At 43.2% G+C, this 27,603-nt stretch overlaps 1 protein-coding gene across 1 annotated transcript in view; it reads left to right on the forward strand.

The window, feature by feature from the left end:
- The first annotated feature begins 20,182 nt into the window (after nucleotides 1-20,182).
- Nucleotides 20,183-27,603, forward strand: part of SLC36A4 (solute carrier family 36 member 4) — a 119,760-nt gene continuing 112,339 nt past the window's right edge. Inside the window, exon 1 of the mRNA XM_075050108.1 lies at nucleotides 20,183-20,245. Within this exon, the coding sequence (XP_074906209.1) occupies nucleotides 20,218-20,245 (28 nt within the window). The 5' untranslated portion in view covers nucleotides 20,183-20,217. The remainder of the gene's footprint in view (nucleotides 20,246-27,603) is intronic.

A 27,603-nucleotide genomic window follows, 5' to 3' on the forward strand; every position in this document is an offset into this window, starting at 1 on the left:
AGCTCAAGACGTAGAGGTGTACAGTTCCTATACCTAGACGTTCTTTGCAGAATATGTGTATATCTGAAGTAGGCTTTTTCAAGCAGAAGAAAGGTGCCAAGAAGGGCATGTACATAGTTCTTCACACACTGCTTTTCAACCCTTTATTTGCCACAATGTCATTGCAAGCAGAACAGATGAGAGCTGTGTTTTGATACAAAGTCCTATCTTTTATGGATGAACCCTGAATCTCTCTAACGCACCAAAGGTAGCTGGTTCAGCTCTAGAGAGGATTCAATAATTATTCTGCAGCAGAAATCAGAATGGTGTTTTACGGCTTTTCCTTCTCAAGGGCCTGCTTACACAGGCTTGTGCTTTAACACATCTGATGTCTGTGTAGAAATCTTGAGTTCACTTAAAGTTAATTTCCAGAGCTCGACTTCAGGCTGTGAAGATGTTGGCCCAGCATTCAGGAACAGAGTTCCGGTTTCCTGCATAATGCAACACAAACATAAATAATAGCTGATGCTCACATTCTGAGCAGAAACAGCAGTTAATGATGTTGAGTCCACATAAAAATCAGTTCTGGAAACCATGCTTCTATAAGGAAAATATTTCACTATACTACCCAAACTCTGGATCACTTGAAATGCCAAGTCTCAGCTTCAAGAGGTTTCCAAGATTTCTGCTTTCTCCTCAGTCTGCTAACCTCTAGCTTTAACATCTAATGGTGTGGTTTTGGGTTTTTTTCCCTTACTTATTCAAAGTGGAACCTAAAACCATGAAAGTGTATCTGCTTCCCAAATTCCCCTCAATGGACCTATGAGAATCTCACTATTTATGCCAGAAAAATAGTGTCCTGTGTCGACACCACCAGTGATTCCCAAGAATGTAATGTGAATTAATCAAATATGCAACCAAGACAAAGACAAAGGACAGAATACCTTTATAGAGATAAAAGGAGTTAAAAAGTCTTTGGAGCTAATTGCTTAGAGGTAGTTAGAAAGGTTAATAGAGTATAACACAGCGATATATTTCCCCCTTCTCAGTGGAAATAGCATTGCTTATCTGTATTTACACTACAGTACACATCAGCACAAAACCATTATCATCACTAGAAAATGATGTACCATTTAGGCAGGCTTCAACACGTAACAAGTTGTATGGTTTGGATATAAACTCAATGCGCTTGACATGTGCAAATGAACTTGATAGCTGTATGCTATCTTGGTGTGGACATCACACTAATGACCCTCATTCGCTGAAATCCACAAGGATCTTTTTTATTTTCCAATCAATCTAAACACAAAACTACTACCAGAGATAAAGAGACAGCTGGGGCTTTGCTGCCAGTAATGCTTCAAACTCTATCTCAATCACAGCACCAGTCACACCATGGCCACCACTGTAGCACGGTGTCTAGAGGAACTCAGTTTCTAGAAGAACAGCTGATTTCAGTGGAAAAAGAAAAGTATACCGTGGTGATTTTTAACATGCCTTTAAATTTTACCCAAACATCTTCTCCTGAGACCTAGATCTGGCCTTTGACTACTACAAAGATTACAGATTTGCACATACATCGTTCATTAGCAGAAAATGGATTCAAGGATCTTTGGGCTCTAAGGATATTTTGTTTGGGGACTCTGCCTGGAGTATCATTTATTAAACAAATCTGGTTGGCATTTATGATGATAGTATGTTATTTTCCCAAACTTGCTTGATTATGCTTCTGCCTTGGATCAGCTATGATAATATTTATTCCAATGGGATCTCATTAGTTGCAATGCAGGAAATTATTGCTAAATTAACTGGCTCAAAATATTAGTTCTGCATAGAGCCATTTATAAAAATTGTTGTGCTCTAGTAAGTGTAAGATTCTTCATTAACGAAGTGATATGTTCATATTAGTACTTTAGTCTTTTGGATCTGCCACTGTTTAGGGCCTGACACTAAACTTACTGAAGTTGTAGGAAGGTTCCCATTATCTTTGGCAGACTTTGGATCAGACTGCTTATGGTGAAGCTCCTTTAGATCATGTTAGATGTAAAAGAGAATAAGGGTTTTAAAAGGACTAAGAGTCAGTTTTATCCATTTGCGAAGCTGCCACTTAACTTTCAAAGCAGAAATAGATCAAATGAGATTTGCAAAGTGAAAAAAACCCATGGCTGATTTTGGAATAAAATTTAACTAGGTAACTTCTTAGGGAGTTTTAGAAATTTTAGCATATCATTTTCAGTACTTTCTTTTCAGTACTCTCATTTCTTTTCAGGCAGATTTTACTTCAGATAGTACTTTTTAATTCAGGATACTTGGTGCATTTAAGGACAAGTAGTTAGATGACTCTACAAATTTTCAACTGTTTGTGTGTTCACTTATAATCATCCAATATTAATTCTTCACACACCTATGATACACTAGTCACTCCTGTAATTCTCTAGCCAAAAAGCATGGTTTTTATTATGCATGATCCTTAGTAGGTATACAACCTAACCAGGACTGGTTAAAAATGTTGGACACATTCTCAGAGTTATTACTTAGATCTCTTTGGTACTAAATTAACTAAATTGAACTAAACTGTTGGCTTTTTATAAAAGAAATGCTTCCCTATACCACTACTCCATAAAGATCCAGAACACTATTCCTTACTGAAGAATACACACTGCTAGGGGATTTCTTGTCCTTTATTTAAAGAATAGCAGGACAAATAAGAAATTAAATCTACATTTAAATTTTACTATTTCCTTGCATTCTCAGGAGAGAGGAGGATTTTAACACACAACTGCTCCAAACGCTGGTAGCACTTTTAGACTCTGCAAGCTGCTTGCTTCAGCAAAAAAAATTATCTGATTTCTGCAACCCATGATGAACAGAAGCTGTTTACAGAAGCTCACCAAAATCTAGAGTTTATGTTTGTAGGAGGACATTATTTAAACTTTCAGTCTGCCTCTATTTCCTAGCAGCATGGATGTAGCCAAAGGTAATTAATGCCTGTAGTACCTTGTTAAATGCCTTCTTTGGCATGGGAGCCAGCTTTCAAACTCTTTTTCCCTCCAAAATTGAGCGACCGTTTAATTAAGAATGGTGCACGGTCTGTGCCAAGTCCTAAATTATGCCTGGGAGTTGTTTAGGAAACTTTGAGCACAAAAATACCCCAGGCTCTATGCTAACAATTAAACAGTATAAACAATCACTTGCTTGTGTCTAAGACTGTGCCCTGGCGTTGTTTTATTTAGTGTTATTGCTGGAGTACATGCTGGTAATACAAAGTGTCTCAGATTATACCAATTCTGAGCCATGCTTAGATGCTGAATATAACTCAGAAATAGATAGGTCCTATATTGGAATAAACCTAAAAGGAGATATTTCCTATTTAAGAACTAGAAATACCTATTGATTGGCTGTACACGTCAGCGTATCCTCACATGGGATAACTCCTTGCTTTGTATTCTGTCTGCTATCTTTCTCAACAGGGTGAATGATTAATATTTATAGATGTCTAATAAAAGTTATATTTGTTTGGGTAGTTATCCCAAATGGATGAGAACCCAGCCGAACCAAGGCAGCCAGAACAACCCCCCTAGTTACCCAGACCCCCCCGCCCCGTACCCTGTTATCCCCTAGCAGCATCTCTGCTTTGCCCTCCCTTTCCCACATCCAGCACTTTTTTTCTCCCAGATGCCGGGCGCTATTTCTAGCTGCAGCCCTCCCCGTGAACCTGCAGTTGCTTTTGGGGAGCAGTGAGGAGCTGCTCGGCTGGGCTGTTTGGCATCCTTCCCGCTGCCTCCCGGCCAAGCAGTAGCGGTGTGGTCCACACTCAGGTCTGACTGTGGCCGGTGCGGTTCTTTGCTCGGATGCTGGAGCCACAGCCTCTGCCTCCTCGGGAGACACCTCGTGTGAAACAGAGTGAGGTCGGCTCGTGTCAGACAGAGGGAATTCCTTGTTCACTGGAGGTTTTCCAGACGCGACTGGACAGGGCGCTAGAAAAATCTCATGCAGGCTCCCCTTCCCACAAAAGGTTGGACCAGATGATCTTTGGAGGTCCCTGCCAGCCTGGGCTCTTCTGGGGTTGCTGCAGGATGTCAAGTCAAGAGTGGGTGCTCGCTCTTGGGATTTTATTGTTGCTCTTTCAATCTTTGGGTTTTTCCTTACAGGCAGCTGTTCTGGAGGGAGTTTTGCACAGAAGACCTTGCATTTTGAGGTGAAAAGGAAGCTTTCTGATTTAAGAGTGGCAGTGAAAGGTTTGTGAACACGGCTTCCTTACAGGGCTCAAAATCATGGAAGTAATAGAAGAACTCCACATTCAGATTTATTTTTTTAATGTCCTAACTCTGAAGCTCGTGTGGACACTTTTGAAGGAACCAACAATATTTAAGTAACTGGGTTTAGCAATACATGGCAAAGTTATTTCAAAAATTCTGAGAACACGGGCTATCGCTTTACATTATTCTACTACAGACAAGGTTCTTGTTCAGTACATTAATGTTAAAAAATCAGAATAAAATACTTGGTGCATGGATATAGCCACTAGATGGGAGGCAAGAGCTGGTTAGGAACTGGGAGCATCAGTGCTGCTGCACTTCGGGAGCTCTCAGCTGTGACTTGCCACACTGGAGCTGCACACTAATACATCTGGGACCACTTTTGTAAGTGTACACAAGCAGGTTATTCACTGAACTGGAAACTTTTTTTTTATGAATTGGTAGTGGCGGTGATGAATTGTTGACGGAGCGAGGTATTTTAAAAATAACTGTGTTAATTCTCTACCTCTAAATGGCTTTGCCGTAGGAAATTCTCCACTTTCATCTGCAGGGCTGATGGAAAGGAACATCTTTCGCATTATCTCATCTACATGAGGTCTATTAAAAATACAGCTGCCAAAGGCTTTTATGGGGAAGAAGTGATATTAGCCTATGAGATAAGGGGGTGGAATTCAAGTCCTTACAATGTCAAAGACTTTCTGTGTAGCTTTAGGCAAGCTGTTTTTTTCTTCTGTATTTCAGTTCTTCCTCGTCTTCTCTTTTTTGTCCTATTTAAGTGGCATATAATGGAACATCCTTTCTTCCCCATTGGAGATTAATCCTATAGGGTGCGCTATCATAATACTGTACAACATAGAAATGTCTTTGAGCAATTTGTGAATACATTTTTTAACAAGAAAAAGTCTGAAATTTTCACAGTTTTGTGTGGCTCCTTATATTTAACTTTAGCCAGGATAACAGAAATTTGGTCCAGCCTGTTGCCTAAAACTATTTGTAAAAACTGACCAAAGTAAAAAGATAAAGAAATGTAATAATTTGAAACAAAAAGACATACTCATGTCTGCCAAAAGGGGTGTCGACTGAGCAACCAGTGGACTAAGCTGGTTACGTAAGAAATTAAGAGTAATATGATAAATAACATGAATAAAATAAGAAAAAGGATGGTTTAACTCAAAAACTTTTGCTGAAGTTTTTAATATAGCGACACAGACAGAAAGAAGTATAATTTGACACCTCTGACAAATGACTTCTGTAACACCCTGGTGGGACCTCACAGTGCACTGCAATACGAGAGTGCTTTCACATCGTTATCCTGGGAGTTATGGTAACTTCACTGAGACAGTCAGAAGGCCCTGAAGGATCCCTCGTCCCCACCTTTGCCAGCTTTAGCAATGTCTTGATATTTGACCTGGAGTTTCTTTTGCCCTTTTTTCCCCCACTTACCTTTTTTCTATCTTTTATTCTTATCTTACCTTTTTCCATCTTTTTTCTTCTTCAGCCAAGAAAGTGTGCTCAGTAACTCTGCTGGCAGAGTTTGCCTGGACACAGAGCAGCTAACTGAATCATATTAACATATGTATTCTTCAGTAAAAAAGGTACAAATAAGAACACCAAACCCAGAACCTCTACATCAAGGTCCTTGTTGGAGTCTGGCTGCCTGTGCTCAAGGCCAGCTTTGATGTGGCCTCATGGGGGACCTCTGCCCCTCGGCTCGACCTTGGGCCCTTGCCCTTGGTTTTTGCTAGTCCTGACCTGCTGACCTGCTTTGCTGACTTGCTGGCCCTGCTCTGCTCTTCTGGCTGGGTGCTGTGGGATGGTGCTGTGTTGGGGGAGCACTGCCCTGTCCCTTGCTGTCACCCGTGGCTTCTGCCTTGCCTGCCCTCACCCAGCACCTGCTCCTGCTGCTCCCTGAGACTGTATTTTCCATCCTTGCTGCTTCCTTCTTTCTCCTTTCGAAATTTTGTCTTGCTTTGTCCTCAAGGAAACAGGACACAACATTAACAACTTCAGACCATCTCAGTAAAATTGTCTTTCATCTTCTCCCTACAAAGGACTATCTAAATGACAGTCAAATGTGGAATGTTTCGAGAAAAATCCCTCTCTTTTACAAAAGAAAAAGGCATTAAATCATGTTAAAATTAAAGCGTCATCAATATTTTCATTATTTTTCCTTTAAGAACTTCTGTACCCATTTGGTCCACCAAATCATATCACAGAATCATAGAATGGGTTGGGTTGGAAGGGACCTTGAAGATCACCTAGTCCAACCCCCCTGCCATGGGCAGGGACACCTTCCACTAGACCAGGTTGCTCACAGCCCCATCCAACCTGGCCTTGAACACTGCCAGGGATGGGGCAGCCACAGCCTCTCTGGGCAACCTGTTCCAGTGCCTCACCACCCTCACAGTGAAGAATTTCTTCCTTACATCTAGTCTAAATCTACCCTCTTTCAGCTTAAAACCATTACCCCTCATTCTATCACTACACTGCCTGTTAAAGGATCCCTCCCCATCTTTCCTGCAGGCCCCCTTTAAGTACTGAAGGCTGCTATGTCTCCCTGGACCTTCTCTTCTCCAGGCTGAACAACCCCAACTCTCTCAGCCTGTCCTCATAGGAGAGGTGCTCCAGCCCTCTGATCAGCTTTGTGGCCCCATTCTGGACCTGCTCAAGCACGTCCATGTCCTTATGTTGTTGGCCCCAGAGCTGGATGCCATACTCGAGGTGGGGTCTCACCAGAGCGGAGTAGAGGGGCAGAATCACCTCCCTTAACCTGCTGGCCACCCTTCTTTTGATGCAGCCCAGGATACAGTTGGCTTTCCGGACAGCGAGCGCACATCACTGGCTTATATTTGTTTTTTCATCCACTAATACCTCCAAGTCCTTTGCAGGGCTGCTCTCAGTCCAGAACTACCATAAAACTGATTATTTATCAAAACCCCAAGGGTTTTCAAAGCACTTTTCCCTGTCTGAGAAGGTACTTAATCTAGTCACACTGAAAAGATTAGTAATTAATAGATCTTGGATACCTGTTGCTGAAATTATGCTTTAAATATAATACATGGAGAAGGTGGATTGTACTTTGGAGAAGCAGGAGCATATTCTGGCAGACCAGATACAAACCTGGGCTTCCAAAGTTCAATCCCCTGACATGTACAGTCTAGTCCCACCTCCACTCCAGACAGTTTAATGATTGCCCAGGTGCAGTCCTTTGCGAACAGTAAGGGTTAGCATTCCTGGGCTAACCACTGCAACCCCGCTGTTCATTGCTGTTCCTTATCTGCTGCTGCCCGAATTCAGACTGCATCCCCAAAAGGAATTATTGCCTGTTCTGACCCTGGAGCTCCAACCTCTAATAATGCTGTAGAGGTTAGAGCTTGATTAATGGTATATGGAGATGCCCCAAAGGAGCTGCTGTCCTCTGCAGTACCTGTGATACCTAGGAAGGGTGAGGCAGCCACTTTTGTTCGATGACCCACTGTGCTGCTAACACGGGAGCATTAAGCCACGCTGAAAAGCCTTTTGAGTCCTCAGTACAGAGTTTTAAAATCTTCACGGAGGACTAAATAGCATTTAAAGCCCATGTACTCTTTGACTAGGTATGAAGATAGCCCTTCCTCTCTCCCTCTAGGTTCTTAAACCAGCTTTATTATGCAGTGAAGGGAGGATTTGTTCAGGAAGGATTAGTACAGGATCATTTCTTAGCCCAGCAATGTTTGGTCTCCTCCTCCGCTTCTGCCTCTCCTCTTCTACATTAATAGCCTTTCATTAGCAAAAGCTTACTTCTGGCTAAAATGTGAGAAGCTACTGCATATCTAGAACACAAATATATAAATGGACGTGGCTCATTTGTTTCTCTCCCCTCCAATCCCTAAGAAGTGATAGCCTTTCTTCATGGAGCCACAGGATGCTCACTTGGCCTGGATTGTCCCTTAGGAACAGAAGTGTTGTGCTGAATAGGGGAACAATTTACACAACACTTCCATTTGTGAAATGCTATTGAACTGCTACTAATTATAGTGCTGTAATGTACATAGGGGAAGTTGACCCAGATTGGATGAACTGAGCAGAAATCACATCCATACTTACCTTAAAGCCTCCCACTGCTGTGCTACCAGAACCAGCAGCTGGTAAATGTCAGCAGCTAATATTTTTATTTTCATACCATCTTAATTTGTCTGAACTGGCCACGGTAAAAATAACCATGTCCTATTTTCACTAGTGATTATCACTGAGTCTGGTGCTATGGAGCAAGCTATGGCTGAAAAAAAGACATTACAGACACTTTTACTGGGAGTGGCAGGGACACCTGGACTCAGGAGATTCTGACCTCCATTTCTGTGTCCATTGGCTACACCAGAGATGGTTAACCTGTAACTCCTGGTATGATTCACAACATTTCTTTACATAGGACGGAAGCCTCTTGCACAGCAAGCATCTCCTTCCTCTCTCTACCTTGCCCATGCTCTGCTCCTGTTCCAGCTACAAAGGAGACTCTGCAACTTCTTGACTCCTTCAGGAACCACCTGCTTGCTGACCTCCTCTTCAAGGCATCTATACCAGCAAACAAAATCTATACTAGTAGCCAAGACAGGGCACTGTCTTTTTTTCTGAGCACAAGGTAAGAAAAACTAACAGAACTAATAGAACACAGCCCATATAGCTGAAGTCCATCACTCTCCAAAATGGGAGAGCCACATCCAATCTCCTTGCTGGAAATGGTCCACATGCAAGCTGTGCCTGGGAAAGTGCAAGCTCAGCTCAGAACCATGCCACATTTTTTTATTAGAATTTAATATAGATAATCACAGAACAGTGGTTGTACCCACCATCCAGTAAGCTTACTGGTATAGACAGAGTCCAAATGGCTATATAATGGGGCATGTAGCCTACCCACAAACCAGGATTGGCACATGTGCACCAGGCTAACACCTTTCAAATTTTAAAGTCATGATTGCCCCTTGCTAATCAATAGCAGATTTAAAACTCTCCATGAAAATCTTCCTATTCAGAACATAAATTGGTGATGTAAATCAGTGGATTTCCAAAGATACGTATTTTTTATTTCCAGACTGTATGTAATCCTTTAATGCAAACCAACAGAGGCAGAGACCTCACTGGAAGCAGCACTTTCTTGCTTCAGTCCCTCTTTGTAGTCTCACCTTTGTATAACTGTTAAATACTTTGTTATTGTGTTTCTGACATCAAGCTTACTTCAGGTCCTAAGCTGAGAAAAAAGGAGGAAGGAATGATGAAAAGGGTTACTAAAAAGAAAAAAGGGATGAAGATAGCAGTGTCATTTCTTTTTATGTTACATACAGGACTGTAACTGTAAATCAGTACCAGCACTCCATGCATCAGGTTTCCATCCTATTGTCAGAAGTCTAGAGCTAAGTATAATACTCAGCATTAAATGAATATGAATTATTATTATTCACCTCAGTCTAAATATACAGCACTTGTAAAAGATGTATATGCTCCTTATTTTGAAAATTTCTTTGTGAAGTACAGAACAGAATGAACTTCTGTGTAGAAGAGGAGGTGTTCACTGTATTGATATGGTAAATGCCATTCAAGGTAAGTACTCCAGAAGAAGACAACAGTTGTTAGTGCATCCTTTTGTTCCGCTAAATGCTCTGTTTATGGGGTTTGGGATACACAGTTTTATGCAACTGACAATTCAAAAGCAAACATTGCAGTCCACAAAGAATGAGATCTTTAGGGATAAAAATGTTTTTGACAGAATGTAGTAAGATTTGTTTCTAATTACAGTGTAGCAGTACTTCTCTGTGAATGGAAGACACCATTTCATTGTATTTACACTGAAAGCTGAAATGATGGCTGCTCATTTGTGACACTGACATTTCACAAATCAAATGGGCTGCCTATAAAATGATAAGCGCGAGAATTTTCCACTGTTCTCCCTTTCCCTCACCCCTCCTCCACTGTGGTGGGTTGACCTTGGCTGTCCACCAGGTGCCCACCAAGCCGCTCTATCACACCCACTCCTTCCGGCACACACTGCTCCAGCGTGGGTCCCTTCCCCGGGCTGCAGTCCTTCAGGCACAGACTGCTCCAGCGTGGGTCCCCCATGGGGTCACAAGTCCTGCCAGAAAAACTGCTCCAGCGTGGGCTCCTCTCTCTCCACGGGGCCACAGGTCCTGCCAGGAGCCTGCTCCAGCGTGGGCTTCCCACACGGTCACACCCTCCTTCGGGCATCCCCCTGCTCTGGCGTGGGGTCCACCCTGGGCTGCAGGTGGAGATCTGCTCCCCCGTGGACCTCCCTGGGCTGCAGGGGGACAGCCTGCCTCACCATGGTCTTCCTCATGGGCTGCAGGGGAATCTCTGCTCCGGCGCCTGGAGCATCTCCTCCCCTCCTTCTGCACTGACCTGGGGGGCTGCAGGGTTGCTTCTCTTACATGTTCTCACTCCTCTCTCTGGCTGAATTTTCTGTTGTGCAGCAGCTTTTTTCCGTTCTTAACTCTGTTCTCCCAGAGGCACTACCACTGTTGCTGATGGGCTCAGCCTTGGCCAGCGGCAGGTCCGTCCTGGAGCCGGCTGGCATTGGCTCTGTCAGACATAGGGGAAGCTTCCAGCAGCTTCTCACAGAAGCCACCCCTGTAGCCCTCCCTGCTACCCAAACCTTGCCATGCAAGCCCAATACATCCACTTTCATTCATCCTATTCTGGATACCATTTCTTACATACCTGGGATGCTGCACTGGTTTTGCCTCAGATAGAGTTAATTTTCTCACCCACGCTGGAGCACTCTGCTCCTGACGGACTGCAGCCTGTAGGAAGGACCGATGTTGGAGAAGCTTGTGGAGGACTGTCTCCCACAGGTGGGATCCCACGCTGGAGCAAGGGAAGAGTGTGAGGAGGAAGGAGAAACAGAGATAAAGTATTATGGACTAACCGCAACTCCCATTCCCTGATGGAGAGCGAGGACACAAGGGGAGGAGGTAGAGGAGTCGGGAGTGAAGTTGAGCCTGGGAAGAAGGTGGGGGGAAGGTTTTTTTTTTTTTAGATTTGGTTTTATTTCTCATTATCCTGCTGTTTAATTGGCAATAAATTAAATTAATTTCCCCAAGTCGAGTCTGTCTTGCCTGCGACCGTAATTAGTGAGCGATCTCTCCCTGTCCTTATCTTGACCCACAAACCTTTCATCATATTTTCTTTCCCTTCTCCAGTTAAGGGCGGGGAATGATAGAGCAGCTTTGGTGGGCACCTGGCATCCAGTCAAGGATAACCCACCGCAGTGGGCTCAGCACTACTTCCAACCTGTAAAGCAGAGCCGCTCAAAAAAGGAGGAGAACCTGAATCCGTACTTCTGGAGATCTGACGGGGCAGGAGTCTGCATGCAGGGAGCAGAAACGGTGGCTATTCTTGAGTGCAGCAGCGCAAATGGACTATTGCTTGCTCGCAGTTTGAATATATTATGCAGGCAGAAACGGGCCATCAATTATTTTCTGAATTACATTGGGTCTGGCTATAAAGACGGTGCATGTGATTGATTTTTACCCTGTTTAATAAGATGGCTTCCGTGGATGGAAGGACAGCTTCTAAATACTGCCTGAGTGGCTGACCTGAATTTCTAAGATAAATGCCAAGTTGTACCCTTTTTAGCTTTCAAAGAATATTAAATAAAGCTAAGAGCAGATGAAAAAGAGCTGGATTACCATGTTCACTGAACAAATCAGTACTGCTGCAGGTACTTGTACATATAGAGCAATTGCAAATTTCAGAATAATAAACTGATCCTGGGAAAATCCTACAGATGTACTTACTCCAGTGCGCAATTGTCTGATGATCACAGATTTCCTAACATCTAGTACTTTCTGGCTCTTTCTAGGATGTGCTGGTTTTTTGGTTGTTTGATTGGATTCAGTTCTTCCTCAAAATTAAATGGAAATGATGTATGCAGCTATTTTTTAATTCCTATAATTAAAATTTCCTGCAGCTTTAGAAAATATTCTCAGTGTCATCTTTTAATCACTAACTGGCTATGGTTTTACGGTGTCTTACAACTACTTTTACTTCAGGAAGTTCAATAAGGCAGATAATCCTTCTCCCCTTCACACTCTTTGAACACTACTTCACAGGAATACAAGGGCTGTGAAAGCCTTGCAGCTGGTGGAGGGACAATCCCCCCAAGATGAATGAAAGGAGTCCCTGCAGTGCATGCTGTGATGTGGATTTTCAGCTGCTCTGAGCTGTAGTTCTCTGGAGGTTTTCTTAAATTAGAGCAGACTCTGGGAGTAATGCTTTATGCCATAGGCTGTACTAGTTTCCAAAGCTGACGTGAATCATAGGAGTGGGAGGGTGGCTGACAGCCACCTTAGGGCTCTGCTGGTGGGCCACGTACTTCTGTGATATCACAGCCACAGGCATCAAAAGAGACCTGGGCTGATGTATTATATCTAGCTGTGAAAACTAAGAATGATAGAATTCCCTTTTAAAAAGGGAGGGATTTGTCTTACACCACCACAATTCTTTTCCCTTCTTCTGTCATCTATTTTCAGTTCTTGTGTGTATACTGGATGCCCTGGAAACATTGTGTGAGGCTATGGGGGCCGTTTGAAGGTGCCAAGCCTACTGGAATAGTGTTGGGGGACTGTGGAAATGGAGGGAGTCAGACTTTGTGCGTTCTTGTCCACAGTGCTTTTTGGGAGCTGACTTGAAGAGAACGGTCCCCTGGACATAGTCTTGGAGAAATCTGGTTAGAGGTCCAGAACAGGGCCACAAAGTAACACCTCCCTGGTCCTATTTTATTACTGAATACTTTTATTTTTATTACTTTTATATTACCATAATATATTAATATAAAATATATTAATATTTAATATTTTTATTATTTATTTTATTTATATTTTATTACTTTTATTACTGAATACTCTAGTACAAGACACAACTGACCGTAAGTTGGAGACAGATGTCAAGACCTGAAGTGTCTCTGGTCAAGTGTGGAACTTCAGATATCTAGCTAATTTCACAAGCATAAGGGTAGGTCCATGCAGATGCTTAGAGTAAATGGAGCGTTGTATTCTAGGACACCCTCAGAATTCAAGCACTGTTTTTCTGATTATAGCACTGGTGAGGTTAGCAGGATAATATGGAAAAGTGGTCTAAATCTGAAACACTGCCCCAAATTATCCTATGATCTGCTTTAGCGCAACTTGGTAAGTTTGTCATGCACAGCATCTGTTTTTATGTAAATATTTAAGATAAATTATATATGAACCAACAAAGATTCACAAGCATCTGAACATTTGCGATATTTTCCCAAGTGACCTACTTACTGAAGGGATGCTGTATTTTGACTTTGAACTGTGCTGAAAGGAAGTTGACACTGGCAGCTCACCAAATTAAACAACAAAAGTGAACCTTGATGCTGGCGATGCTTGACTGCTAAGTCCCAGTATACACAGATCCATATGCAAACACAGATCTTGACTGATAAGCCCCAGTATATACAGATCCATAGTCAAATACAGATCTTTTATTTTCATTAAGTGACAGAAAAAACCATAGAATTATAGAATGGTTTGGGTTGGAAGGGACCTTAAAGATCATCCAGTTCCACCTCCCTGCCACGGGCAGGGACACCTTCCACTAGACCAGGTTGCTCACAGCCCCATCCAACCTGGCCTTGAACACTGCCAGGGATGGGGCAGCCACAGCCTCTCTGGGCAACCTGTGCCAGTGCCTCACCACCCTCACAGTGAAGAATTTCTTCCTTACATCTAATCTAAATCTACCCTCTTTCAGTTTGAAGCCATTGCCCCTTGTCCTTTCTGCTCTCCTCAAGTCCAGGGTGGCAAGCTTGCTGTGTGCCCTCCTCACTGCCCGAAGGATCTTGAACTTCACCATTTCATGGTCACTGCAGCCAAGGCTGCCCTTGAGCTTCACATTCCCCATCAGCCCCTCCTTGTTGGTGAAAACAAGGTCCAGCATAGCTTGTCTCCTTGTTGGCTCCTCTGTCAGCTGGAGAAGGAAGTTATCACATTTTACTTTAGCCACATGATAATGATTCATGCTGGGAAAAATCCTGGTGGCTTTCTGAGATGGTTCTGATATTTGAGCTGTGCTGATAATTTCTATTTGAAGTATGAACCACCAGCAGCACTTTCGACAGCTGCAACATCTTCCGTAATCATATTTATTCTTCATCAAAGCTTAGAGAGAGTCAACACACACCAGGCTTTTAACATTTTGTTACTCAACAGCTATGTTTTACAGATTCCAGTGGGGACCATCTAACATTTCTGTGTTCATCACAGCTGTAGCAATCAAACTTGCAAACAGCAGTTTTGGAGTCTGAAGCACAGCTGCTGAACACAGTGGTCCTTTTATGATCTGCTCTTAATCGGTGACATTGACAACATGACTGTCATCCTCAGCCACACACCTCATGAACAACTCCAGGCACCAGTATATGCTGGCAGCCACCCAGCTGGAAATCTGCTTGGCAAAAAAGGACCTGGGAGTCCTGGTGGACACCAAGTTGAATGTGAGCCAGCAGTATGCCATTAGGCAATGTATTGGCACCATGTCAAGGGAGGTGATCAGTCCTTCCCCTCTGCTCAGCACTGGTGTGGCCACGCCTGGAGTACTGTGTTTAGTTCTGGGCTCCTCAGTATAAGAGAGACATGGACATACTGGAGAGAGTCCAACGAAGGGCCAAATGGATGATGAAGGGACTGGAGCACCTCTCCTATGAGTAAAGGCTGAAGGAGCTGGGACTGTTCAGCCTGGAGAAGAGAAGGCTCAGGGGGATCTCATCAATGTCTATAAATACCTGAAGGGAGGGTGCTAAGAGGATGGAACCAGGCTCTTTCCAGTGGTGCCCAGTGCCAGGACCAGAGGTGATGGGCACAACCTGAAACACAGGAGGTTCCCTCTGAACATCAGGAAACATTTTTCTCCTGTGAGAGTGACTGAGCACTGGTACAGGCTATCCAGAAACACTGTGGAGTCTCCCTTTGTGGAGATATTAAAAAGCTGTCTGGACAGGTCCATGTGTCCCTGCTTGAACAGGGGGATTGGACCAGATGACCTCCAGAGGTCCCTTCCAACCTCTAGTGTTCTGTGATTCTATGAAATGCAATGGAAAATCAGCCTCTGGACCTCCTTCCAAAAGGCTTGTTATGGCAGAGAAAGGCAGGCTGTTCCGTGCACAGTATGAAACTTCATAGCAAAAAGATGCTAGAAAACAGTCCCCAATTCAGTAAAAATCAAACTAAGTCCTTCTAAAAACTTAAGAGTTTTTTTCCAAGATGCTGACCATTAAGACGCTGACTTTTTAACAACAGTTTAGGAAGTTCAGTGCTTGGTATTTGTACCAGGAAAAAGTAAAATTAGGAATCCTTGGAAATGGGTCATTACAGACCAGAACACTGATCATAAGGAATTTGTGTGAAAGGAAGCTCACACTTGTGACCAAGGAATTGGAAAGAGGTAAAGAGATATATGCATGTTTTCATGTCAGTGATGAAATGACAGGACCTATTGCTTTTTGATACACAGATGAGCAATATGCTATGCACGATCTAATGAAATGTGGATATTCAAGGTGATTTCAAAATGTGCTCTTAGATATAAACCAGTGATATAAATCTTGGGGGAATGTCAATCATTTGCCAAACAGACAGGATTATAGTCTACAGACAGGCAGATGCCAATATAATTGAGGCCTGCCAATGGCCCCTTAAAACATTATGCAAAGTAATCACCTTGCAGCTTAGCACCTGAGTAAAAGTTAAAATACAAAATGTTATAAAAAGCAGAAGTAAAAAACAGTCAGATGTATGCAGAAGGGTTTTTAGTGTTCTTGTAGGTCTGCAATTCTGGTCTCCTTATATGCAAATGACCACAGGAAATCTAGAAAACAGAGGAAGGGGAGAGAAATGATGAAAAGCATGGAATGCTTCCTTCACTATGGGGGGAGATTAAATAGACTAGGACTCTCCAACCTGGAAAAGAGATAGGAGACGAGACAGAGTATGACAGTAATCTTGTCGTGGTTTAACCCCAGCCAGCAACTAAGCACCACGCAGCCGCTCACTCACTCCCCCCCATCCAGTGGGATGGGGGAGAAAATCGGGAAGAGAAGTAAAACTTGTGAGTTGAGATAAGAACGGTTTAATAGAACAGAAAAGAAGAAACTACTAATGATAATGATAACACTAATAAAATGACAAGAGTAACGATAAAAGGATTGGAATGTACAAATGATCCTCAGTGCAATTGCTCACCACCCGTCGATCGACACCCAGTTAGTCCCTGAGCGGCGATTCCCCCTGCCCCCACTCACCCAAGTTTATACACTGGGCATGATGTCACACGGTATAGAATACCCCGTTGGCCAGTTTGGGTCAGCTGCCCTGGCTGTGTCCTGTGCCAACTTCTTGTGCCCCTCCAGCTTTCTCGCTGGCTGGGCATGAGAAGCTGAAAAATCCTTGACTTTAGTCTAAACACTACTGAGCAACAACTGAAAACATCAGTGTTATCAACATTCTTCTCATACTGAACTCAAAACATAGCACTGTACCAGCTACTAGGAAGACAATTAACTCTATCCCAGCTGAAACCAGGACAAATCTGTAAAACCAAGAATGACTTGGAGAAGGTAAATGCAATAATTATTTTTACATTACAAAACTAGGGGTTATCAGATGAATATCAGGTAGCAGGCTGAAAATGCACATTTTTTTGCACAATGCTTAATTAAAGTATGGGACTCACTCCCACTGGATGGTCTGGAAGCCAAATATAAAGGATTGCAAAAAAAGATTGTGTGAAGAAATGATGAAAAGTCCCTCAAGAGTTGAGCAGGCCAAAAACTAAAGCTAGCTGACATCTGTGTGGAGGGACTGTATATCAAAACAGTATTTCTGTGTATTTACTCTGTTATTGTATTTTTTTTCCCTAAAAAAGTGTGGAAATTTAGACAGACCTAGCAGAGCAGCTATTCTAATAAGGAGCATTTAAGTAGACAAAAAAATTTCCTGAAAATGGCCCTTAAAGATTTCAGGGTTAGTTTTTAAATTAAAATGTAAGAAGCTGGGTATTGCACTTCATCTGGCCTTGTTCTGAACCAAAAAACCATTGTGAGTCGAACCCATGATTTCTAAGAGGCAAGCTGTATATGCTATTCAGAATATGAAGCCTAGAGTAAATAAGCATTTGGTGGCTGCAATATTCACATCATGAAGTAATTTTGCATTGATGGATGGATGACTAGAATTCAACCAGCTGCTTGCATTAAAGCAAATACTTCTAATCTTACCAATAAGGAACAAAATGCATATTACTAAATCATGAATATCCATCCTATTATAGTATCTCCTGTGTTTTCTGATTATTCATTGATCACCACTTGTTACTCAGATACTTGATATAATTTTTGGAGCTTATTAGAAAAAACTCTTCAAACACATAAGAAACCTTTTCCCTGAAGAAGGAATTTTGATGCAAATAGTGGCAAGTAGTAGAAAGAAATTGTTTTCCATTGGGAAGGACGTGAAATAAAGATGTATTACATCCTTAAAGTCTTTTCAACATCTATGCGGCATTTACTGTAAGCCAAGTCCTGAAATGAAATAGCAAGGTAGAACAAATGAACACTCTTATCTGAATACCAATTTTGAATATACATTAATGATCTGATACACTTTTCTGAACAAACTTTGGCATTGTTAGAAACAATGGAGAATACAGAATATCCACAATTATAAACAAAATAGATATACACTGTGTAAAAGGCTTGACACAAACATTGTAATTAGTGAGTCAGTTCCTTAAATCAATAACCTACAATCACAGATTGCCTACTGAGAACCCTTTTAGAAAATAAATTTGAGGAAGCCAAGTAATAGATCACTTACTTACACAGCTCTTTTTTTTAAACTAAAGTTTGGAGAAGCACGGTACCTGTAAAGAAACATAAATTTGACAATTGAAAAGGAATGTCTTCCCCATTAGAATTTATTCATTGTAGATAAGCGAATTAATGACGCCTGCCTGAAGATGTCTGAAGCTTCTGAGAGGCTTCAGATGATTCTTGTATTTCTCCTGTGTAGAAAAAAGACAAATTATTTTATCATACATTCTCATTGCAAGAAAACCAACCATGTTCTCTTTTAGGAAACCAACAGCTGGAAACTTTATTACTTAAGTCACTCAGCCACAGATATAGGCAGAACTTTGAAAGTTTTGATGAAAAAATACCGATGGGTTATTCTGGGAGCAACTAGCACAAAAGATAGGTTAAAGAGTGTGTGTCAGGTTAGTGGAAGATCAGACTCCAAATGTTCAAAATTCACAATAGACTAAACTTGCTGGGTTCTGTCAAAGGGTGATCCTTTTAGGCTAGAGAGTATAACTTCAGTTGAAAATCCTTTGGAGCATTATGTCTTTCTTTCATTCTTCCTTTCTGCCCCGCCTGCCCCTAACCAGCCCTATATTAGGGACTTAAAACCATGAAAATAAAAGTTCATGGAATTATAGAAGCTCTTATCGTACAAGTCTAAAATGCTTAATTTCAGAGGAAAGGTATAAAGAGTAAGGATACTGAATATCACTTCAGAGTGACCTGGAGCAGTGATTATAGCTTTGATTACAGGGTGTAGTTGAAATCTATTTTAGCACCTTGATACACTTGATTTCCAAACATTAAAAAAAAATACAAGGAATTACAGGTAATACTGCTTTCTTTTAATATGAATAAAACCAATTACTTATAAGCAGCAGATTTCCAAATCCATGCTCCTTTGCATTGTTTCATTACCTGCATTTCCCTGACGTTTATTTTGCTTATGGGTGAAGCTGTTAGAAATCATATTCTTATCTACAAGAGTGCACAGAGAAGATGCACTGTTCCTGTGGAATCCACAAAAAGTGGAACATCAGTTTCAGGAAGTAACTCGATATGAAACAATTAGTTACAGATAAGTCTTCACATCACTAACTCTTTTCTTGTTCCAGTGGTTGATCCATCATTAACTATGATTCTCACAAATGTCCTTTTTGAATCATTCCTTGTTTCACATAGGGAAAATAATTTGAACTTGTTGAAGGTGACCGGCTTTCAGGAGGCCAAACTGCAAATCACTGACAAGCTGAGATGTCAAGCACTGCTGACTCTTGACTCCCACCCTTGTTTTCAGTCTTTGGTTATTAATTATGGCTCTATGCTTGCAGCGCCCTTTCCGAAGCCAGGCTCCCCAGCCTTGCAGATGTCGGCAGGGCTTTATGGGGCCATCAGACTTGGGGCTGCAGCAGACCCACAAAGCAATGCCAATTCCCGTGAGGCAGCCTGTGCTGACCTAAGCGCGGCTGCTCCTGAAAGGCTCTTAAGGCAAAAAAAGGGTACAAGTTAATTTGCTAGCGCTGGAAGGCAAACACAATTACCCAGCCTTTTGTAATTGTACGAGCTGTTGCACGTGGCGAGCAAATAGCTGCGCGCTTCGTCTCGGCCCCGGCCCCTCTTGCTGAGGGTTGATCCTGAGGGGAGGCCGGAGCTCCCGTGTCCCGTCGCAGGGAAGCCGTGCACGGCCACTGCAGCACGGCCGGGGCAGAGCAAAGCTCTGTGGAGAGCGAGGTCCGAGGGCATCAAGGGGGAAGCTCCTGCAACGGAGACCCACTGTGAGGCAGAAGCAGGCCCTGCTCACCCACACGAAGAGGCTCACGCATTTCAAAGGGCAGATGCTTAACAGAGCACCCGGCAGCAGGGTAGCTCCTGTGTGAGGGGATAGAGGAAAGCGCAGGACATAAATCAGGAGGCGTCAAGGAGCATGGCGGGCCGCCACACCCCTCCTGGAGGACCAACGCCCGCCCTGCCCCACGCAGGTCTTGTCTTTCCGGCCCCTATCTATGGTTCGCTCCCGCGGGGCGCGACCCGTGGGGCGGGGCGCATGCGCAGCGCCGCGCCGGCCGGCTCCACATTGGCGGAAGGGCGAGCGGAGAGCTCGCCGGTGGGGAGATGGACGGCGCCGGCGGGGAGGAGCTGGGTGAGGAGCGCCGTGCGGGCCGGCGGCGGCGGCAGCCGAGGGGCGGCGGGATGGCGGCTCGCCGCGGGGCGGAGAGGAGGGGGCGTGAGCGCGAAGAGCGGCCGGTCGAGTTCCACCCCCCCTCCCCTCTAGGCGGAATGGTTCGGCCCATGGGGGGATGCGCTGCAGCGTTCGGCGCATCGAGGCGGGCGGGATGAACCATCCCACCTGGGGGAGGGGTGGGCCCGGTCCTGCAGCTCCTCTGCAGCGGGCGGCGGCGGCGGTGGTGGTGGTCTGGGCCTCCCCAGCGGGCCGGGGCCGGGGAGGCGGGAGGCGAGGGCTGAGCGCCCCGGAGCCGGCCCGGGGTCGGGCGGGGTTGAGGGAAGCGGAGCCTCTCCCACCGCCGCGGCCTCCTGGGAGAGGGAGAGCCGGCCGGGGTCTCTCCACAGCGGGTCGGCGGGCGGAGGGGCAGGCGGCGGGCCCGCCTGGCGGAAGGCCGGCGCTGAGGGAGGCGCGGGCGGTTCCCTGAAGGCGTTGGGCAGCGCACCTGGCCGGCTCTGGATTTCGTTGGGAAGTCGCGGTCTTGCGCAGGAGTTTAGGAAATACTTTCTCTTTGCATCGCTAGGTGATGCTGTCATCTGTGATGAAAGGCGGGGGGGTTGGGGGTTTGGTTTTATTTGGGGGGTGTGTGTTTTGATATATTAGCTGTATTTATTGCAGATTGCTCTTCGGTCCTTTAAGTCTGAGTGTTGGAGGGCACAGATGTGTTCACCGCTTAATTTGTCTCTCCCTAGATGGGCAAGAGATAACTCGTAGCAGGTTTAAAGTATAGCTGATTTTGGGCTGGGCTGGGCAGACCGAAAGTCTTATCTCAAAGCTGTGTCCCACTGTAGTGTCAAGAATTCGTCCTGTCTGGTGGTAATGGTGGGCAGCAGGAGACACGCTTCAGATTTTGTTGTCCCAGAGGCTGATCCACCTTGCAATGAGAGATTGCCACCTCTGGAGCAAAGGTGGCAGAAAGAAATTTTAGCTTTTTTTTTTTTTTTTTTTGCTAAGATTCACAGCTCTGACAGTTTCTCTGTTAGAAACCTTAAACCCCAAATTTTTTATGGGATTAACTGTTTAAAAATGCAGATCAACACCTGGTAAGATTTCAGAAGTTTTTTGCATGGTTTGGTCCTGTTCAGTACTTAATAAAATTTAAATGTTATCAACGTGTCATCACTTGAAAGTGTGTTAATCATGTAGAAATGTGTAGCTTGGTCTAGACAGGACAGTGGATTATTTAAGACTAACATCTTCCCAAAGAAATGATACGTTGTGGGTTGCAGTAAAAGCACTCCGCTGAAGGTTCTTCTAAACCATGGAGACCTGTGTAGGCTTTGGTTTAATAATTCAGGTGTCTTGTTTTATTAGCCTTATGGATTTGATGGTTATGATGCAAAAGCAAACTGTTCTTCCTGCTTACTGAGTGGCATTATTGACTTTCAGCATTTGTTCAGAAATAACTGTTCTCAAGATTAATAAATTCTGCATAAAGCAGAATAAATCTACTTTATTAAAGTTACAGTCTGTAATGAAGAGAAATAAATGACACAAAGATATGTTTTCCAAAGAAAAATAAGGAGTGATTCAAATAATTGCACAAAGTAGAGCTTTAAAGTTCTTGGAAAAACAAACAACAAAAGCTAATGCTAACTTTTACTATTATGGAAAATATAATTATTAGCATTTAATAGCAATTTTAAAATCAGATTATTTTTCCTTTTTAATTTTCATTCTGGAAAATACATTTAGGGGAGATTTTTTGTTTCTTTGTTCTTAGCTCTCTTGTATTCAGTAGGAGTTGTAGTGGAAAATAAAGAGAGCTGGCTGGTGTATGGTTGAATGGGATTATCTGTTAGCTCCCCCTTGAACTAGAAACTATGAAAGTTTTTCAGTCTTGACAAGCATGCCCCTAGCACTACCATTCATAGTCACTTTTTATTGATCTGTAATTTCTTCAGCGGTTGTGGAAGCACATGACTGAGTAATGTGGCAGATCTTGCCAGATTTATGTGTGTTTGGTGGACAACACTGTACTTTACAGTTCGATGCCTTCTGGAGAAATGCTGGGAAGGTTATTTATAGGCTGACGTTTGGAGAGTGGAGAAACAGGTATTTCTTTCTATGGTTGAGGGAGTAACTGAGCGTTATACAGCAGGCTGCTTACTGAGCCAGTTGCAGATTCTGAAAATAGTGGCAGTGTTTTCTTTGTAACTATTTTTTTCTTTAGAGCACTGATTCAGAATGCTGAATTGAAAAGCTCTGCTATTCAGAGACTTGATCACTGATCTTGTCCCATAAGAGCAGCCACTGGCTTGGTTAGGTGACAGAAGCTCTGGGCACGCCCTCTGGATCATGAATATGACATTCTATAGCTTGTGAGAAAATATTAGCATAAAACCACATTTTAGGCTAGTGTAAAGATTATGTGGTTCTGATTTTCTCTCTTATACAGCAGTCAAAACAGCTTCTTATTAAATTGAATCTTTATCCCTATTACAGAGGCACTGGGTCACCCTCTATTTAATAAATGCATTTCACAGGACTGTGAATCTTGCGCTATGTTTCTGGCCACGTTAGCATGTTCTTGTGTAGAAGCCGACTGAACAGTGAAGTACCTACAAGACCCCCTTTGCCTACTGCTTTTTGCCAAGCATTTAATGTACATGTGAAGTAGTGCTCCAGCAAGACCTGTGTGTTCCTTCTCCCACAAATGAGTAAAAATAGCTGATGTAAACAATGATAAGCTATATCCTATCTCCCAAATCTTTTAATGCTTGTATGTCAAATCCAGTTTTTTTCTACATGATGACACTGACTTCAAAACCCTCAAGGAAAAAAACCAGATCATATTGCTAAATTGGTTTTGGAAAAGTGGTTTTAGATAGGAGTTTTTCTTGGAGGTGACCTTCTATGAAGGAACAATGGGAGATTGTATTTGGCTTTGTTTTTAATACGTCCTTTGCCTTTAACTTGCTGTGCAGGCCTGGCAGTCTGCTTCATCCTTTTGTCTCTGTTTCACCCACAAAATGAAAATGATGGAGATTAGTTTTGTCCCTTGTGGTGCTAAGGGGTTCAGTTAATTTTGGAAGTGTTAATTGCTTGAGCAGTATAGAAAAATTAACTCAAGTTCTCAGTGAAAATTAATTTCTTTGCAGAGCTTTTGAACCAAAGGATTACTTCAGTGTGCTATAAAAGCTGTAGAATTAAGTACATTTAGTAACAGTTCAAAGGTTTCTTTGGCAGTATGTCCCTAAATGTTGGCAAGATGCTGGCAAATTCTAGGAGGTAGAAAAATACACTTGAAGATACAAAGGTGGAAATACTGGTTATAACAATTTAAACAATATAGCTTTAATCTCACTGCGTAACTAGTGGTTGAGTAGTGATTGGAATTCTTCAGAGGTCTTTGAGGATATAGTGTTGACATTTATGCATGATTACAGTGTGATGTGTAGCTGTAATGAATTGGTGATTTATCTCTCCAGTGGGTTAAGGAATCAGTTTAACGTTGCAGTGGTAATTCTGGGAGAAGTTGAAATGCACTTTATGTTGCCTTGTGTGGTGGGTTGACCCTGGCTGGACACCAGGTGCCCACCAAAGCCGCTTGATCACTTCCTCAATTGGACAGGGGAGAGAAAATATAACAAAAGGCTCATGGGTCGAGATAAGGGTAGGGAATGATCACTCAGCAATTACTATCATGGGCAAAACAGACTCGACTTGAGGAAATCAATTTAATTTATTGCCAATCAAATCAGAATAGGGTAATTAGAAATAAACCCAAATCTTAAAACAACTTCCCCTCAACCCTTCCTTCTTCCCAGGCTCAACTTCAATCCTGGTTTTCTCTACCTCCTCCCACTGAGCAGCATAGGGGGATGGGGAATGGGGGTTGGGGTGAGTTCATCCCACCTTGTCTCTGCTGCTCCTTCCTCCTCAGGGGCAGGACTCCTCTCTTGTCCCCTGCTCCAGTGTGGGGTCCCTCCCATGGGAGACAGTCCTCCATGAACTGCTCCAGCGTGGGTCCCTTTCCCGGGCTGCAGTCCTTCAAGCACAGACTGCTCCAGCGTGGGACCCCCACAGGGTCACAAGTCCTGCCAGCAAACCTGCTCCAGTGTGGGCTCTTCTCTCCATGGGGCCACAGGTCCTGCCAGGAGCCTGCTCCAGCGTGGGCTTCCCACATGGTCACACCCTCCTTCGGGCCTCCCCCTGCTCCGGTGTGGGGTCCTCCCCGGGCTGCAGGTGGAGATCTGCTCCCCCATGGACCTCTCTGGGCTGCAGGGGGACAGCCTGCCTCACCAGGGTCTTCCTCATGGGCTGCAGGGGAATCTCTGCTCCAGCGCCTGGAGCATCTCCTCCCCTCCTTCTGCACTGATCTGGGGGGCTGCAGGGCTGGTGCTCTCACATCTTCTCACTCTCTCTGGCAGCAACTTTTCCCCTTCTTAACTCTGTTCTCCCAGAGGCACTACCACTGTCGCCAATTTGCTACCACCTTGGAGAAAAGCTGATGGCAATGGTCTTGGAGCTTTGGAAGGCCTGGTTGTATTTTTGAGATGCATTAGATGAACTTTTTTTCTTTTAAGGATTATCAATTTGATCAGCATTTTAGAAGTATTAAAAGTACAGCAGTGTAGTAAACCAATAGCAAATAAAATCAGTTACATGATGCAAATACTGTTCAATGAATGTTGGCAAAGATTTTATCTGTAAAAAGAAACACATATAGATGTTTTAATTGACTGCAGCTTTAAAAAGTTTTTTAGTGGGACATTTGGGGAAAATCACCTTTTGCTGTGGTCAGATAGACCAATTCTCAATGTTTAAGTAAGGTGAAATCTTCCCTTCTCTCTGGAACAGCTGATGCTACATCCTTCACATAAGGAAATTCCCTGTAAAAACATTGTTTTGACACCTAGTGGCTTGGCACATGAATGTTGGCTGGCTTGAGAAGTCTGGCACGCTGCTTAGCTGTGTTTGAAAGAAGTACTTTTAAAGAAACGCCTAAGATCCTGCCATCCTATTAACTTCTATTGACATTCAAGTCTTCATTTCAACATGTAGACCAATGATGATGGGCAGGTTAGCATGACATGTACTGAAAGCAGAATGTAGGTAACTGTTAATATGTAGCATAAAGTGGTGTGTGTGCAGAAAACTTTCGGTTCTTGCATGTACTGACAACAGAATAGCAGCTGCTCCTTTCAAATAGGAGGTTCCGTGCTATTGGGACTCAAGTTTTGTATGAAATGTGTTGCCTTGTACGTTGAGCCACTTCGTAAATAAAACTTTAATGTGGTTTTCAAAGTAAATATTCTTTATGATGCATTGCTTTTCTGTTGTTATCAGTGATAGCTCATGGCTTTCAGCTGGGAAAGCAATTGAGTATGAAATTGGGATGTTCTGTTGCGTAAGTGACACTAATAAAATAGCAGAATGGCGTGGGAAAACAGATACTAAAAAATATGTAGCTTATACTTCCCCAGGACTTGTAAATAAATATTCAAACCACCATGATAAATGTATTTAGACACCATTTTTTCCCTGAAAGGATGGTCAGGTACTTTACCAAAATGGTTTAAGTTATAAAGTGGGTGCTATATTAAATTCACTGTTGCCTTCCTTTTGGGCTAAGATGATTGCGTAGTGTGGAAGATCTTGCAGTGAAGAAGGAGCACAACTGTGCTTGAAGCAGTCTAAAGTTGTAATAAGAAAATACGGGAAGACCACACGCTTACAGTTGTTTTCTCAATTGTGAGGCTGTGTGCTGTGCTGTAGTTCAGAGAACTTCATTGTGATTATTGTCAGTTTTTATGGGTCTCCCTGAATCTTGTCAATGAATCTTGAGATGGCAGAATGCCTGGAGAAAGGTTCAAGTACAGAACAGCATATACCAAGAGGCATAAGGAGAAGTTGCAAAGAAGATTTTGTAGACTTCTGTACTGTATGCAGAAAAAATGAATAGCTATGAGGTTGAGAAGAAATGTAATGTCATGGAGGCAAATGCATGAAGGTGAAAACAATCAAACCCAAAGTATTTATGTGTTATTTTGATATGGAGATAATTTAGTGGATCCAGCAGAGAATGAAGAGATGAAAAAGAATAACATGTTGTAGAAGTTGTGTGTGCTTGAAGGTCATTTATATGGGAAATCATTTAAGTGAAAGCTCAAGAAATAGCATGAGGGCGAAGTATTTCATTGCAAAAATTCAAGGCCAGTAAAGGTTAGTGTATGCAACTCATGCATAGCGATAGTTTTTGCTTGTGGAGGGGAACTTCTACTCACTGTGTTCTAGCAGTATATGATTGGAAAATCTCTTCCCATGCAAATTTTAAAAAAGGACTATTATGATACTGCTTTTAGCTTAGGAAATGGTATAAAATTGCCACCATATGTGGTCTTCCCCTGCTCAGCGTTCATGAGAACCCTCCTGGAGTATTGCACCCAGCTCTGGGGCCCCCAGCACAAGAAGGACATGGACCTGTTAGAACGGGTCCAGAGGAGGGCCCTGAAAATAGTCAGAGGGCTGGAGCACCTCTCCTGTGAAGGCAGGCTGAGAGAGCTGGGGTTGTTCAGAAGAGAAGGCTCCGGGGAGACCTTAGAGCAGCCTTCCAGTACCTAAAGGGGGCTTATAAGAAAGATGGAGAGAGAGGCTTTATAACCAGGGCCTGTAGTGACAGGAGAAGGGGCAAGGGTTTTAAACTGAAAGACAGTAGATTTAGATTGGTCATGAGGAGATTTTTTAGGCTGAGGGTGGTGAGACACTGGCACAGGTTGCGCAGAGAAGTTGTTGCTGCCCCATCCCTGGAAGTGTTCAAGTCCAAGTTGGATGGGGCTTTGAGCAACCTGATCAAGTGGAAGCTGTCCCTGTCTATGGCAGGGGGGAGTGGAACAAGATGATCTTTAAAGGTCAGAAACCTTTAAAGGTTTATGTTGACTATATGTATGGACTAAAAACTTTGCATATAACCTCTTTTGGTGGGGAAGTAGGTTATCTTTCTTTTGGGTCAGTATAGTGGGTCACATGATTGGTTGCGATCTCAAGGAGTAAATTGGTGAAAATTCTATGGAAAAGATACTTCTTAAAAACTGCATCATGTAGACATCTCCTTAAAACTCAAGTTTACCATTACCAGTAGCAGGCAGAGTAGTAGTCTTCTATCCAAGTGTCCTGCTGTTTCTCCAGGAGGCATCCCTGAAAAGCACAGCGGTTACTGATATTTCAGATAGCAAAGGATTTTTTCTGCACAAGAATTAATGTATTGGAAGTGGTCATGCATGAAGGGACATAAGAATTTAAATATACAAGGAAAGTATATATGGTGTGAAGGA

Source organism: Buteo buteo, chromosome 18 (assembly GCF_964188355.1).
Source record: "Buteo buteo chromosome 18, bButBut1.hap1.1, whole genome shotgun sequence".
Classification (NCBI taxonomy): Eukaryota; Metazoa; Chordata; class Aves; order Accipitriformes; family Accipitridae; genus Buteo; species Buteo buteo.